Source organism: Delphinus delphis, chromosome 9 (genome assembly GCF_949987515.2).
Source record: "Delphinus delphis chromosome 9, mDelDel1.2, whole genome shotgun sequence".
Lineage (NCBI taxonomy): Eukaryota > Metazoa > Chordata > Mammalia > Artiodactyla > Delphinidae > Delphinus > Delphinus delphis.
Genome location: NC_082691.1, coordinates 11,442,064 through 11,456,530, shown reverse-complemented (window position 1 = coordinate 11,456,530; position 14,467 = coordinate 11,442,064). Strand labels below are relative to the sequence as shown.

Below are 14,467 nucleotides of genomic sequence, written 5' to 3'. Positions count from 1 at the left end.
GATGACAAAGGTGAAAGAAAGGGGCTAGATGCTAGCGGCTGGGGAGACAATGGAGTTTCTATGCTTGGAGACATCCAAGAAGAACTAGGTTTGAAGGATGTGTAGAGATAATTTTTATCAGTTTGGATTATAGTGAGTTGCTGTATAACTTGAAAAAGTCGACTTGATTTTTCATTATAATACTGTATGCAGCCAGCCTCCAGCAGTGTACCTGAATAATGAGTAAGCTGCCACAGTAGGGTGGGAGTGACACTGGTTGGAACCCAGAAAGCCATAGTGAGGAGTCTGAGTAAGGTGACTGTAGCTGGTACCCATGGGCCCTGTCTGCCCACATCTCACTGAGCAGCTGTGGCCTCTGAGTGACTCCCCACTGTATCAGATTCGCACATCCACTGGAGGAGGGATTCGGGGAGGACAGAGGTGCCAAACTAGGACTGGGTATGGCTTAAAGAGGAAGATCTCTCATCCTGGGGGAGGTGGCAGTAGAAGTGGAGAGCCTTTTCCGTGGACGACACAGGTCAGAGCACGCACAGAAATGTTCTGGGGGGAGCTGACTCCTCTCCGAGCCTGCGTTTCAGGGAGCGTCTCATCCCCCCCCTTACCTGCTGCAGCTTCCTGTGTGCTCTGGGTTGGCTCCTTGCTTGTCTGGACCCTGACTGGTCCTGCCCGCATGTCTTTGTTTCGCTGCGCTTTGCTAGACGCCTGGACCGTTTTTAAACCCCACCTTGACCCCTTGTGTTTCAGCCCGAGAGGAAGTTTGGCGTGGTGGTGGTAGGCATCGGCAGAGCTGGCTCCGTGCGGATCCGGGACTTGCAGAATCCACACGCTTCCTCGGCGTACCTGAACCTGATGGGCTTCGTGTCCAGGTGGCTTGCTTTGCTTTGTGCCTTGTAATTCACGGCAAGCCCGGTGAGACGGGTTAGGCCTTGGGCCGCGCATCTCCTCCAGACCCAGGAGAGAGCGAGCCAGCTCCAGGGTCATTCCAGGGAACCGTGCAGGATCAGCCCCACAGGATTACAAGTTTGGACAGGTCTGGGAGCTGAAGAGTAACTAGACCTGCAGCTGGGATGTACAGTGAGTCAGCCCAGCGTACCCGAATAGTGAGCGTGACCACCCTCAGCTCCTCCGTAGAGGGGACCGCCGTCAGACATAGGGGAGATGAACACAGGGCCTGACGGTTACTGAAGGGGCACAGTGAACACATGGGGGTTGTCCTGAATGAAGGCTTTAGGTTGATACATCAGTTACCATGTAACTGTCACATCAGTTACCATGACAGCCATCCATGCAGGGCCCTGGGCTTTCCAAGCCTGACCAACTATTTGACGTAGATGTCAACCCACTTGACAGATAAAGAAGCTGAGCCGGGCTTCCCTGGTGGCGCAGTGGTTGAGAGTCCGCCTGCCGATGCAGGGGACACGGGTTCGTGCCCCGGTCCGGGAGGATCCCACGTGCTGCGGAGCGGCTGGGCCCGTGAGCCGTGGCCGCTGAGCCTGCGCGTCTGGAGCCTGTGCTCCACGACAGGAGGGGCCACAACAGTGAGAGGCCCGCGTACCGCAAAAAAAAAAAAAAAAAGCTGAGCCACAGAGAGGTTAAGTAATTTGCCTGAGGTCACACAGCTGGAAAAATCTAAGAACTAGATGTCAGCGCAGGTCTATCTGATTCCAAAGCCCATCTTTTAAACACCATGTGTTCTTTTCCCCTTTGATAATTCTGAGCCCCGCTTTTAAGGAGTATCACTTTTCTCCTGTAACTCAAAACCAAACTTTTCAGCGCGTTTCTTCTTCCCTGCCCCACCCTCAGCTCCTTCCTCCACCCGACCACTTCCTCACAAACACACCATTCACCAGACTAACGCCCTGTAACATCATTTATCAATAGTCATTGGGAACTAGAGGTAGGCCCTGTGTCGGCAGGTGATGCGGTAGAGGGCAAGTCAGGCACGTGTCTGCTTCCTAGTGCTTTAGAGAAATCAACTAAATGTCAATATTTAAACAGAGCGTAAGTAACTATCCTGACGGTCCATGTAGGAGTTCTTTCAAATTTTAATTTATGGGACCTGCTTTCTTCCAGTTTGCCTCTCTCAAAACCTGGCCTTTCCTTAAGGATTTAAAGTGGCCACACTAAGGTGACCCAGAAGTGCTGGGAATCTGCCCTTGGTCAGTCTTCCCCTCCCAGTAAGGTTCTAAGGGAGGGCTTCCCTGGTGGCACAGTGATTAAGAATCCGCCTGCCAATGCAGGGGACACGGGCTCGAGGCCTGGTCTGGGAAGATCCCACATGCCACGGCGCAACTAAGCCCACGCGCCACAACTACTGAGCCTACGCTCTAGAGCCCGCGAGCCACAACTACTGAGCCCGTGCACCTAGAGCCTGTGCTCTGCAGAAAAAGAAGCCACCGCAGTGGGAAGCTCGCACACCACAACAAAGAGTAGCCCCTGCTCGCCACAACTAGAGGAAGCCCACGGGCAGCAACAAAGACCCAACGCATCCAAAAATAAATAAATTAATTAATTTTTAAGAAAAGATTCTAAGGGAGCAGCACAAATGGGAGGCTTGACATTACGATTCGCCGGCACCGTTCTCCTGCTGCTCCCGTGCCTGCGGCTGGGATCGTGCACGACACGGGCTCCGGGCTGAAATGGGGCCTCTGCTCCCCCTGCAGCCCCGCCCTCGGCTCCCCCTGCAGCCCCGCCCTCGGCAGCTGGCGCCGAGACTCTGCAGCGGGAATGCCCAACCTACCCAGGTCCCTCGGGAGGACGGCCAGCTCCCCTCCATCCCTGCTTTACCACAGCCCTGCTGTTACTACACTGTCCCCTTCTCACGGGCCCTGTTCCTCACGACCTACCTAAGTCCTGTCACCTCCCCGGGAAGCCTCTCCTGAAACCCTGAAACTTGGGGTTCCTTGCCTTCCTTGACGCTTTCACCTGTGCCCCCGGCTCGGCATTCCTCCTGTTACTCTCGTGGTGTTGTTATAGGTGTGTACGTGTCTTCCTCCCTCTAGCTGACTGAGCTCACTGGAAGTCCGTTCCCCACATACTCCCTACGGGGAAGGCACACAGGAGACAAGCGGGGAGCATTGGTCACACTGAGCCGTGTAGGTCGGTGGTCCCCACAGGAAGAAGCCCGCCGCCATGTCCTTCCGCAGCCACGCTTCCCCAGAGGCGCTCTGGCTCCTGCTCGGGTGGAGCTGTGAGCTGGCCCGAGCCTCCCGCCGGCTGCCCCATCTCCTCTGTGGCAGCCGCCGTTGGAGGACTGCTGCTCTGCAGCCTCTGCTCTGGGGCAGCGTGCAGACAGCCAGGGCTCCCAGCTCTCCTGAGGCGGGGGTCCCTCTGCATGGGACGCTCAGCTCCTGTCCTGCCTCTGCTGCTGGTTAGCCGTGGAGCCCCTGCCTCTCGGGGCTTTGTCAACTCGGCTGTAAATGAGGCAGTGACGCCCACTTTCCACTTGACCATCACAGGCCATGAAGGAGCTTGAAATCACACGGCCGTTTGCCCCTTAAAGGTGTTAAGTGTCTTGGATTTGGATTAGGTTAGGCAGTCCTGGTGTTTGGCCAAGTGCTTGAAGTTGGCAGTGACCGTGGAGATCGTGTCTAATGAGATTACGGGAGATCAGTTCTTTTTTTTTTTTTCTTTGCGGTACGTGGGCCTCTCACTGCTGTGGCCTCTCCCGTTGCGGAGCACAGGCTCCGGACGCGCAGGCTCAGCGGCCGTGGCTCACGGGCCCAGCCGCTCCGCGGCATGTGGGATCCTCCCCGACCGGGGCACGAACCCGCGTCCCCTGCATCGGCAGGCGGACTCTCAACCACTGCGCCACCAGGGAAGCCCGAGATCAGTTCTTTTTATCTTAGAGATGAAGTAATGCAAAGACTCCCGTGTCATGTGGGCTGTTAGCGGTGGTGTCGGCACTCGATGGCAGGTCCCCGACTTCACCCCAGAGGCCGTGTTTCTCACTGCGCACTGAAAAATGCCCTGGAAGTGGGAGGCAGGAAGTTCATTGCTTCATTTCCAAAAGTCGATCACCAGGACGTTGTTGGGGGATGGGGAGAAGGATGGCGCTCATGTGTTCTCAGCCGATGTTCTGCCTACTCTGAGCTCCACTTGTCTGTTCCTCTCAAATAGACGAGAGCTGGGGAGCACTGATGGGGTGCCGCAGATTTCTTTGGAAGATGCTCTTTCCAGTCAAGAGGTTGAGGTTGCTTATATCTGCAGTGAGAGCTCCAGCCACGAGGACTACATCAGGTGGGTGTTCAAGTCCTTGCGTTGCACAGTAGTGCGGTACGTTAAAGATGCCTGGGCAGGCTGACTTCTAGCAAAGGGGTCTTAATTATTGATGGGAAGAACTACATTGGATCCATGACCTTTAAAAATTGTCAGAATTTGAACTCTCACTCTGGGTTATAAATGTATAAGGACATGAAAAATATTGTAGAACTAATATTTATTTAGTACACCATAACTTAAAACATTAGAAACATTAAAGTATCTCATTTCTTCGTAAAAAACTTACTGAGTGTGGTTTGAACAGTGCCTGCCTTTTTCTGGTGGTTTAACTTAGCCACCATCTTTTCTGTGCCTTGGAGAATTGCCATAGTCCTTTCAGTTTCCAACATTTTGTTCTTTGCCCTTTCAACAACATGAAATCTCTGAGAAGGTCTCTAGGAGTTGCTTTAATAGGAAGAGTTTTGGCCACGAGATGAGTAAGGAGATAGTGGTGGCATCAGAGTGGGGAGATCGCATTATTCGTAGAGCAGGAGATGTGAAGTGTTCCCCCGCCCCACCTTTGAATGCAGAGCCTAGAGCCCCCCAAGCATTTGGTAGGACTGAGCCTGGAAGGAGAAGCCGCACTCAGGACCTGGCAGTTGACAAGGCAGGGCCAGCCGCCCCCAGAATCTCAGCTTCCCTTCTGGGTCCTTACATCAAACTACAGCTGCTTCCACCATGCCGTTCCCCAGAGTCAGCTGCCCCCTGTTTATCAGGCCCACTCTGAGTGTGGACAGAAACACCTTTCTGTGGTTCCCCTTAAACTTCTGTGGCACCAGAGGGTATGTCCTTAACAAAGTGATCATGTAATTCCCATGCTTATCAATGTTTGTTTCCGAGAATATCTAGAGAATAAAAGCCAGACTTCCGAGCACAGCACTCTGCATCCTTTACATCAGGCTCCCAGCCACTCGTAGGACCTAGTTTTCCCTCCACTCCCTGTAGCCCACTCCCCTGCCATGCTGAAATGCTGAAATTCACACCACGTCCCAGTGGACAACGCCCCATAAACACCCAATCCCCTGCATATGCTGCTCAGAGTGAAACATCCTCATCCCCTGGCACCTGGAAAATGCCTGTTGATACTTCAAGACCCAGTTCAGAGCCTTAGTGAAATCTTTTCCGATTGCCTCAGGCACAGCTGGCTGCCGTGGGTTTTTATTTGTAGCTGTCACGTGGTAATAGGCAATTTCCCTGCTAACATGGCTGTATTTCTCCTCCAGAGTAACTGGTACATAGTAGCTGGTTGAATACGTGAATAGACGAATGGGTGAGTGTTCAGATGAACACACGACTAGAAAGCCTTTCTCTTACCGCTTAGTAGAAAATCACGTGAGATGCAGTTCATCCGCCTCCCCATCTGGCCCTGACTCTCACCCGTGTCATGACATATTTACATGGAGACGTTTGTGCATTTATAATATTCTGTTCTCTGTCATGCAGGGCACTTAAATGAAGTTTAATTGAAGTGCATTTTCTCTGTATTTACCCCTTTTTCCCAAAGACAGTTCCTAAACGCTGGCAAGCACGTCCTTGTGGAATATCCCATGACACTGTCTTGGGCAGCAGCTAAGGAACTGTGGGCACTGGCTGAGCAGAAAGGTGATGTATGTTCTGTGCATAGAGCACAGACCCTCTTCCTAAGGATTCCTGCCTCTAAGATTTCTGTGGTACCATCTTTATGCCTTTAAAACTTAACGCCATGTCAGATATGTTACTGGTCCCATGGGCTCCCACACCACCACCCCACACCCCATACTGCAGGCACATAAAGGGGGCATGTGTGGCGGGCCCACAGGGCAGAGGGATGGGTGGGGATTTGCAAACGTTTGTTCAAGACTTAGCTTCTTTTACTCTAATGAAAAGTATGAATTAGCTTCCACCTATGCTGGTGTTATAGATTATATATTATTAATATTTATATATTATTTTATAAGATATATAATTATATTTCATTTTGGTTTTATTCATGTGATAGTTGTATTGCTAATGGAAAAATGCTCAGATCAGGGTAATTGATTGTCTTATGTGCATAGTTTTAGTTTTCATTGTTTCTCAAGAGGAACACTGTTTATTACATATTTATTATATGCCAGGAACTTGAAAACTCTGCTAAACACTTCATATGTTATTTTGCTTAATTCTCTTAGAAATCCTTGGAGGTAGGTATTTTCTCTAGCTTATGTATAGGAATCCATGGCTCAGAGAAGTTAAGAAATTGTGCCAGAAATGGGGCACAGCCTTTAAAAATTACAAATCTCTATATTGTATACCTGTGACTTACGTAATATTGTACATCTACTATACTTGCAAAATAAATTTTTGTGCCAGGTCACAAAGCTAGTAATATGACCACTAAACGGGAGATGGCGCTTTGGTTTCAATCTCTCTGGGCTCTGAAGTCCACATTCATTCCTCTGAGCCATGCCGCCCTCCGGAGATTTTTCTGTTTTTATGGTAACTGGACAAGTCCCTCTACGGAGGCAATTAGAACTAACTAGAATGTTTTAGGGATTCATGGAGCTAGTTAAATGAAGTTGAAGTCAAAAACTCTCTCCGCTTCAACACTTGCTATTTTAAATCTTTAAAATATGAACAAAGTATGGTAAACAATTATAATGAAAATCACCAAAGAAAGCACCTTGTCCTTATCACCAGCGTAGACGGGTCACACTGCTGAAACTCTTGATTGCCTTTCTCTAGTACTAGGCTGTGCTGCTGGAGGACAGAGCCCATCTTTCCTCTCTGTAGCCCCAGCAGCTAAAGCTAAACACTGCCCAGATAGGCCTTCAGTAGGTGTTCGTCGAATGAAAAGATGGATGAATGACTACTGAAGTGAGCAAAAGGTTGGGGAGCTCTGGGGCCATCACCTTTGTATAGTGTTTCTTATGGCACAAACGTCCCTGGACAGAGTGCAAGATGCCAGAGATTTCTTGCTAATTGCAAAGGAAAAAATGTCCTTTTACAATGAAGAGTTCTACTGTTACCAGCCTAACCAAGTGATTGCTCGTATGGGTAAGTATGACATCACAAGCCGTCTGGTGGGATGTGCGTAGCATAAATCCTGTAACTGAGATTTTAACCAAACTTCTCACAAGAAATACAGGGATGAAGGAACAAATTAAATGACTCCAAAAAAGAGTAAGTGAACTAGAATGTGGAACACTTTACAAGATAACAAACTAAGTGGCTTCAGGAAGATAATGTCCTGTGCATAGTGACTTCCTTCCAAAGAGCACAAGATGGAAAGAAGGGGGAAAAGAGTTAACTCTACACTAGAGAAACCAAACACTACGCCTCAGCGAGATGATTGAGGTCAGTGTGAACAGTGATAAGTCATGTTAATAGGATGTACTTGTTGACTGAAAACAAGTAGACTGCCAGTTGTTTCTCCAGCAAAGATGAGTTTATTCAGAATCAGCAGAGAATTATAATTCAAGGTCTGCAGCCGTGGCGAGCCACGTGCAAATCCCTGCACAGCAAGGGCAGGGGAACACTTTTATAGGGAAAAGGAAGTTTGTGGGGGGAATCGTAAGCAAAGAGTCCATGGCTTTTCATTGGCTGAGTCCTTGCCAGGACAGAAGAGGAGTCGTCGTCTTCCTGTTGGGCTCTACTATCATCGCAGGGTATGGGAGCTCCCTGTTCTGGTCTCCCAACACTATTTAATGGAAGTTTCTGTTTATTAATGTCTTATGTACGCTTAATATAATGTGATGAGAATGGCCCATTACTTCTGTAGTTTTCCTGTCCAAAACTCATAACCATGAGAAAAACATCAGAAAAATCCCAGCTGAGGGGCATCCTACAAAATACCTAAACAATACTCTTCAGAACTATCAAGGTCATTAAAAAACAAGGAAATTTTGAGAAACTTTCTAACCTAAGAAGGGCCTCAGAAGACATGACGACGAAACGTAAGTGAAACACAAAGAGCACATTAGGTTAAAACTATAGAAAACGGAATCAAATATGGACTTTTTTAAAAATGAGAAACTATTGTTATATTGGATCCTGGTATTAGCTCCTTAAGCAAGCAGAATCTGGATGGCTTGCTTACAGATCGTGAATGGCTTTGAAAAAGAGAAAAGCCCTGAACACCAAGAGTGACCTTTGTTCTCTAGACAAGTATTCATAACTCATACTAGAACATCCATTAAGCAGCGTTTACATGACACTTATCACTATGTATGGGATAGTGGCCTTGATAATAGGGGATAACAAGAAGATGACCCTTGCCCTTGAGGAGCCCACAGTGTCAAATGGTCACAACTAGCAGTATTAACTTAATCTGCTGAAAGTGAACTGAAACAGTAATTATAGCAATTACATGGTAGCACAGGAAGGAATGATCTTATTCAACTCAGCATACCTAATGTTATATCATTTTGGACGGCAAGAGTTATGGATAATTTGGGAGTGATGTCAGCAAGGTGGTGGAATAAGAAGCCTCAGAACCTCATTCCCCACAGACACCAACTTAACAACGATATATAGACCAAAATACCTTAGCAAGTACTCCAGAAATCAGTTAAGTGGTTGCAGTTCCCCCAGGCAAGCACAGAGCCAAGAAGAGCTGCATTGAAGTGGGTAAGAAAATTCATTGCATTTGCTCACCATAGCCCTTCCCCTTCTAATTCTTAGTTTAGAAGAATCCAAGCTGGGGGGAAAGGAAAGAGTGGAACATGTGTCCAATGTTCTGGCTTTTGAAGGGCTGCTTGAAGGACTGATTTCTGTCTCTCCTGACTGGGAATGCTGAAGGAAACAGGAGTAGACACTGGATGCCAGGGTCAGGGCAGCTAAGAACGAAGCAAGCACTGTAGTTTGTTATAGCACCAGGGAGACTGCAGTACTCTGAACAGACGCCACAGGGAGCAAGAGATTCCAGGTTCTTGAGAACAGGGGCAAACCTCTTTAACTTGGAAATTACGTGTGCAAGCCCAAAGAAGATACATCTCCAGAAAAGGTTTGAGTGGCCTCCAGAATTTCTGGCCTGGCTGACTGGTGAAGGTCTTCCCCTGTACAAAGCAAGTCTATAAAGACTGGGAGAGATGGCTGTTTTTTCAAATATTCAAATCTCAGTACAGGCGTATCTTGGAGATATTGAGGGTTCAGTTCCAGACCACAGCAATCAATTGAATATTACAGTAAAGTGAGTCAAATGAATTTTTTGGTTTTCCAGTGCATATAAAAGTTATGTTTACACTGTACTACAGTCTATTAAGTGTGCAATATCATTATGTTAAAAAACAATGTACATACCTTAATTTTAAAAATACTTTAGTATTAAAAAATGCTAAGCATCCTCTGACAAGGCAGGGTTGTCACAAACCTTCAATTAGTAAAAAATGCAATATCTGCACAGTGCAATAAAGCGAAGTGTAATAGAACGAGGTTTGCCTGTAAATGATCACAAGGAATACAAAGAAACAGGGAAATACAGCCCACTCAAAGGAATGAAATAAATCTGCAGAAACCAACCTTAAAGAAATGGAGATCCAAGAATTACCAAAATAAGTAACTGTCTAAAAGATGCTCAGTCAGCTAAAACAAAACAGAGACAAGTAAATGAAATCAGGATAACAGTGCATGAACAAAATGAAAATCTATCAACCAAGAAATGTAAACTATACAAAAGAACCAAAAATTCTTGAGCTGAAGAATAAAATAACTGAGTTGAAAAATTCACAAGAAGGGTTCAACAGCAAATTTGATCAAGCAGAAAAGAAAGAACTGGCAAACTTGAAGATAGGTCATTTGAAATTTGAGTCAAAGGAGCAAAAAAAAAAAAAAAAAGAATAAAGAAAAGTGAAAAAGGGACCTCCCTGGCAGTCCAGTGGTTTAAGACTCCACACTTCCACTGCAGGGGGCGCAGGTTCAATCCCTGGTTGGGGAAACTAAAATCCCGCATGCTACGTGGCGTGGCCAAAAAAAGAAAAAAATGAATAAAACTTAAGGGACTTAAAGGACACCATCAAGCAGATCATTATATGTATTATGCAAGTCAGAGAAGGAGACGAGAGAGAGAAAGGGACAGAGAGCTTATGTGAAGAAACTATGGCCGAAAACTTCCTAAATTGGGGGGAGGAAATTCAAGACAATGAACTCCAGCTAGAATAAATCCAGAGACCCACACCAAGACACACTGTTATAATGACAACTTGGAAAAGAAAGAAACTACTTCATCATAATACAGGCCATATATAAAAAGTCCACAGCTGATATCATACTAAATGGTAAAACACTGAAAGCTTTTCCTCCAAGATCAGGAAACAAGATAAGGATGACCACTTTCATCACTTCTATTCAAAATAGTACTGGAAGTTGCAGCCAGAGCAGGTAGGCAAGAAAAAGAATACTAGGCACCTAAATTAGAAAGTATAATCCCCCCAAACAAAAACAAATTTTAAAAAGTTACACATAATTTGGACGTATCACTAGAGTTTAAATATTTAATGTAAAGGAGAAACATTTTAAGATATATTAAAAGCTCTCCACAGAAAGAGAAAATAAATTTATGTTGTATTGCTTCTGTTTGTAGGGGGCAGAATTATAGAGATGGAGAGCTCATCCTCATATAAGAAAGAGTTTTCTAAGAACCATAACTGTTCCGACATATTTACCCAGGATGCCATAGAAAACAGTCCCAGCACTGGTTATCATATAGCTGACTAGTGCTTGTTAAGCGTACTTTTTGCATTTTCAAATATCAGAAATGGAATGGAAAATCATATTTTTGTTTTCATGGGCACATGTAAAATGAATCACTGTTGGCTCAGGGCAGTGCATGGCCTGCTGTTCCTCTGTTTCTTCTCAGAATCAGTGTTTCTCCAGCCCCATCTGTCACCCCGCCAATCAGATGGGATAGCTTGCCAAGTCTGACACATTTAATAACAAGTGAGACAATTTTTTCTAGCATTTGTATTAATGGTTAAACTAGTTACAAAGGAAGACCTACCTCTATGACACAAGAAGTTCTGAGAAACATCTTATTTCTTTTACAAAAGCAGCTCTGAATAGGCCAACACCAAAGCCATTGAAGAAACTGAATAATAATTCTGGTACTCATTTCACTAAATTAATTACCTTAAGTCCTTATCCTTTTGTAAATTGAGATATAATTTCCTTATGATAAATTCAGAGATTTTAAGTGCAGAGTTAAATGAATTTTGACAGAGTATATACCCATGTAATTATTACTCCAGCCAAGATACAGAACATTTTTATTACTCCAGAAAATTCCCTAGTGCCCCTTTCCTGTCGGTGACTTGTCCTCTCAGTGACATCGATTACCTACTACCAGACTTCCCTGCAGATTATCTCTCAGCTAGGATCTGAGACCGTTCCTGTATTGCTCAATCATCAGTATAAACATCATGTCACATATATGCAAGGAAAAAAAAAAGCAAGTGAAACAAAATGATAACAGAGATTAGCTGGTAGAATTCTGGGCGGTTATATTTTTTTCTTTATACTCTTCCACATTTTCTCAATTTTCTTCAATGACATGAATTCATGTTTACACTTTAAAACTAAAAATAAATATAATTTTGTTTCTACCATATGATCACAACCATGAAAAATAATTCACAGCAGAATGACAAGAAAGAAGGAAATATACCAATATATCTTAGTAGTGGTTCTTTCTGGTAAATAGGATCATGGGTATTTTTATTTCTTCTAATTTTCCCCCCAAATTTAAACACACTTATTTATTATTTCTGAGATACACAAAACACCCTATTTCAGAAGATGAGGCCAGAAAATGGTTCTTTGAGAATTTCGTAATATACTGCTTATGTCAGAAAGCTGCTGAAATCATGTTTGAGGAAATAAATGAGTCGAGAATTCAAGTCTATTAATTGCAAGTTGCCGTTTCATTTTCTCCTTAGAAGTTATATCTTATTTCATAATCCATGACTGATTCTGGCTTGCTGTCATATTTTTGGTGCTATAACTATTTATTTGGTTTGTTTTTTTTTTTTTGAAATAACCTCAAACTTATAAAAGAGTTGTGAATACAGTACAGAGGACTCTTTTTTCTTGAGAATCATTTGAGAGTAAATTGCCAACCTCATCCCCCAATAATTTCATGCGTATATCCTGCAAATAAAAACAGTCTCTAGATAACCACATACAACCATCAAAATCAGGAACTGTTACCACGACACATTTTAACCAAGCTCACAAAAATCAAAGACAAAGAGAGAACTTTGAAAGCAGTGAGAGGAAAAAGACTCATCACACACAAGGGAATCCTGATAAGGCTGTGAGCAGATTCTTCAGCAGAAATCTTGCAGGCCAGGAGAGAGTAGGCTGATACATTCAATGTGCTCAAAGAAAAATATCAAATGAGAATAATTTATCCAGGAAAATTGTTCTTCAGAAATGAAGGAGAAATAAAGACTTTCCCAGACAAATAAAAGGAGAAAGAATTTATCGCCACTGGACCTGCCTGAAAGGATGTTAACTAGTAACAAGAAAATATATGAAAGCGTGAAATTCAGTGCTAAATGTAAATACTGGGTTGGCCAAAACGTTCGTTCGTGTTTTCTGTAACATCTTATGGAAAAACCCAAACAAACTTTTTTGGCCAACCCAATATATAGTCAAATTCAAAATACTCTATTACTGCAATGGTGGTGTGTAGATCACTTTGAACTCTAGTATATAGGTTAAAAGACAAAAGTATTAAAAGTAACTATAGCTACGATATTTTGTTAATGGATACACAAGATTAAAATACATAAATTGGGACACCAATAACATAAATTGTTGGGGGGAGGCAAGTAAATATGTAGAATTTTTAAATGCAATTGAAGTTACGTTACTGTCCGCTTAAAATGGACTGTTATAACTATAAGATGTATTATGAAAGGCTCATGGTACTGTTAGTACCACCAAGGAAAAAAATGATAAAGAGAAAAGAGTCAAAGGATACCATAACCAAAAACCATCAACTCATAAAGAAAGACAGTGAGGGACTTCCCTGGTGGCGCAGTGGTTGAGAATCCACCTGCCAATGCAGGGAACACGGGTTCAAGCCCTGGTCCCGGAAGATCCCACATGCCACGGATCATCTAAGCCTGTGTGCCACAACTACTGAGCTTGTGCTCTGGAGCCTGTGAGCCACAACTACTGAGCCCACGTGCCACAACTACTGAAGGCTGTGCATCTAGAGCCTGTGCTCTACAACAAGAAAAGCCACCGCAATGAGAAGCCTGCGCACTGCAACAAAGAGTAGCCCCTGCTCGTCACTAGAGGAAGCCCGCACACAGCAACAAAAACCCAATTCAGCCAAAAATAAATAAATAATTTTAAAAAAATTAAAAGAAAGACAGTGAGAGGAAGAAAGGAACTATAAAACAATCAGAAAGCAGGTAACAAAATGGCAATACGCTCTTACCTATCAATAGTCACTCTAAATGTAAGTAGTTAAATTCTCCAATTAAAAGACAAAGAATAGCTCAATTCATAAATAAGACTCAACTATATGCTGCCTACAAAAGACTCACACTTTAAGGACACTCATAGGCCAAAAGTGGAGGGATGAAAAAATATTCCATGTGGATGGAAAAATACTCTGTGCAAATGGAAACCAAAGGAGAGCAGGTGTAGCATATCACACAAAACAGACTTAAAGTCAAAAGCTGTAACTAGAGAAAAAGAAGGTCATTATATAATAAAGGGATCAATTCCTTCAGAGGATATAAAAATTATAAATATGTATGCTCCCAATATTGGAGTACCTAAACAGATCTGAAGATAAAAATAGGCAGCAATGCAATAATAATAGGGGACTTCAATGCCCTGCTCTCAACAGTGGATAAAATATCCAAACAGAAGTACATTATGAACTAATGAATTTGAACTACACTTTAGACCAAGTTGCGTTACAGACGTATACAGAACATTCCAACCAATAGCAACAGGACACACATTCTTCTCAAATGCACATGGAACATTCTCCAGGACACATCATATGTTAGGTCAGAAAACAAATTTAATAAGATTAAAATCTTATTAAGTATCTTTTTTGACTACATGGTATAAAATTAGAAGTCAATAATGGGAGGAAAGCTGGAAAATTCACCTATATATGGATTAAACAACACATTCTGAAAAAACAATGGATCAAGGGTAAATGTTTTAAAATTTTTGAGGTGAATGAAAATAGAAACACAAATACAGAAATTGATGGGATTCAGCA

At 43.9% G+C, this 14,467-nt stretch overlaps 1 protein-coding gene across 1 annotated transcript in view; it reads left to right on the top strand.

Annotated features, from left to right (window-relative positions):
* The window catches only part of BLVRA (biliverdin reductase A), a 56,500-nt gene that overhangs the window by 31,702 nt on the left and 10,331 nt on the right, over positions 1 to 14,467 (top strand). Inside the window, exons 3-5 of the mRNA XM_060020191.1 lie at positions 745 to 866; positions 4,120 to 4,239; positions 5,765 to 5,862. Coding sequence (XP_059876174.1) covers positions 745 to 866; positions 4,120 to 4,239; positions 5,765 to 5,862 — 340 coding nt within the window. The remainder of the gene's footprint in view (positions 1 to 744; positions 867 to 4,119; positions 4,240 to 5,764; positions 5,863 to 14,467) is intronic.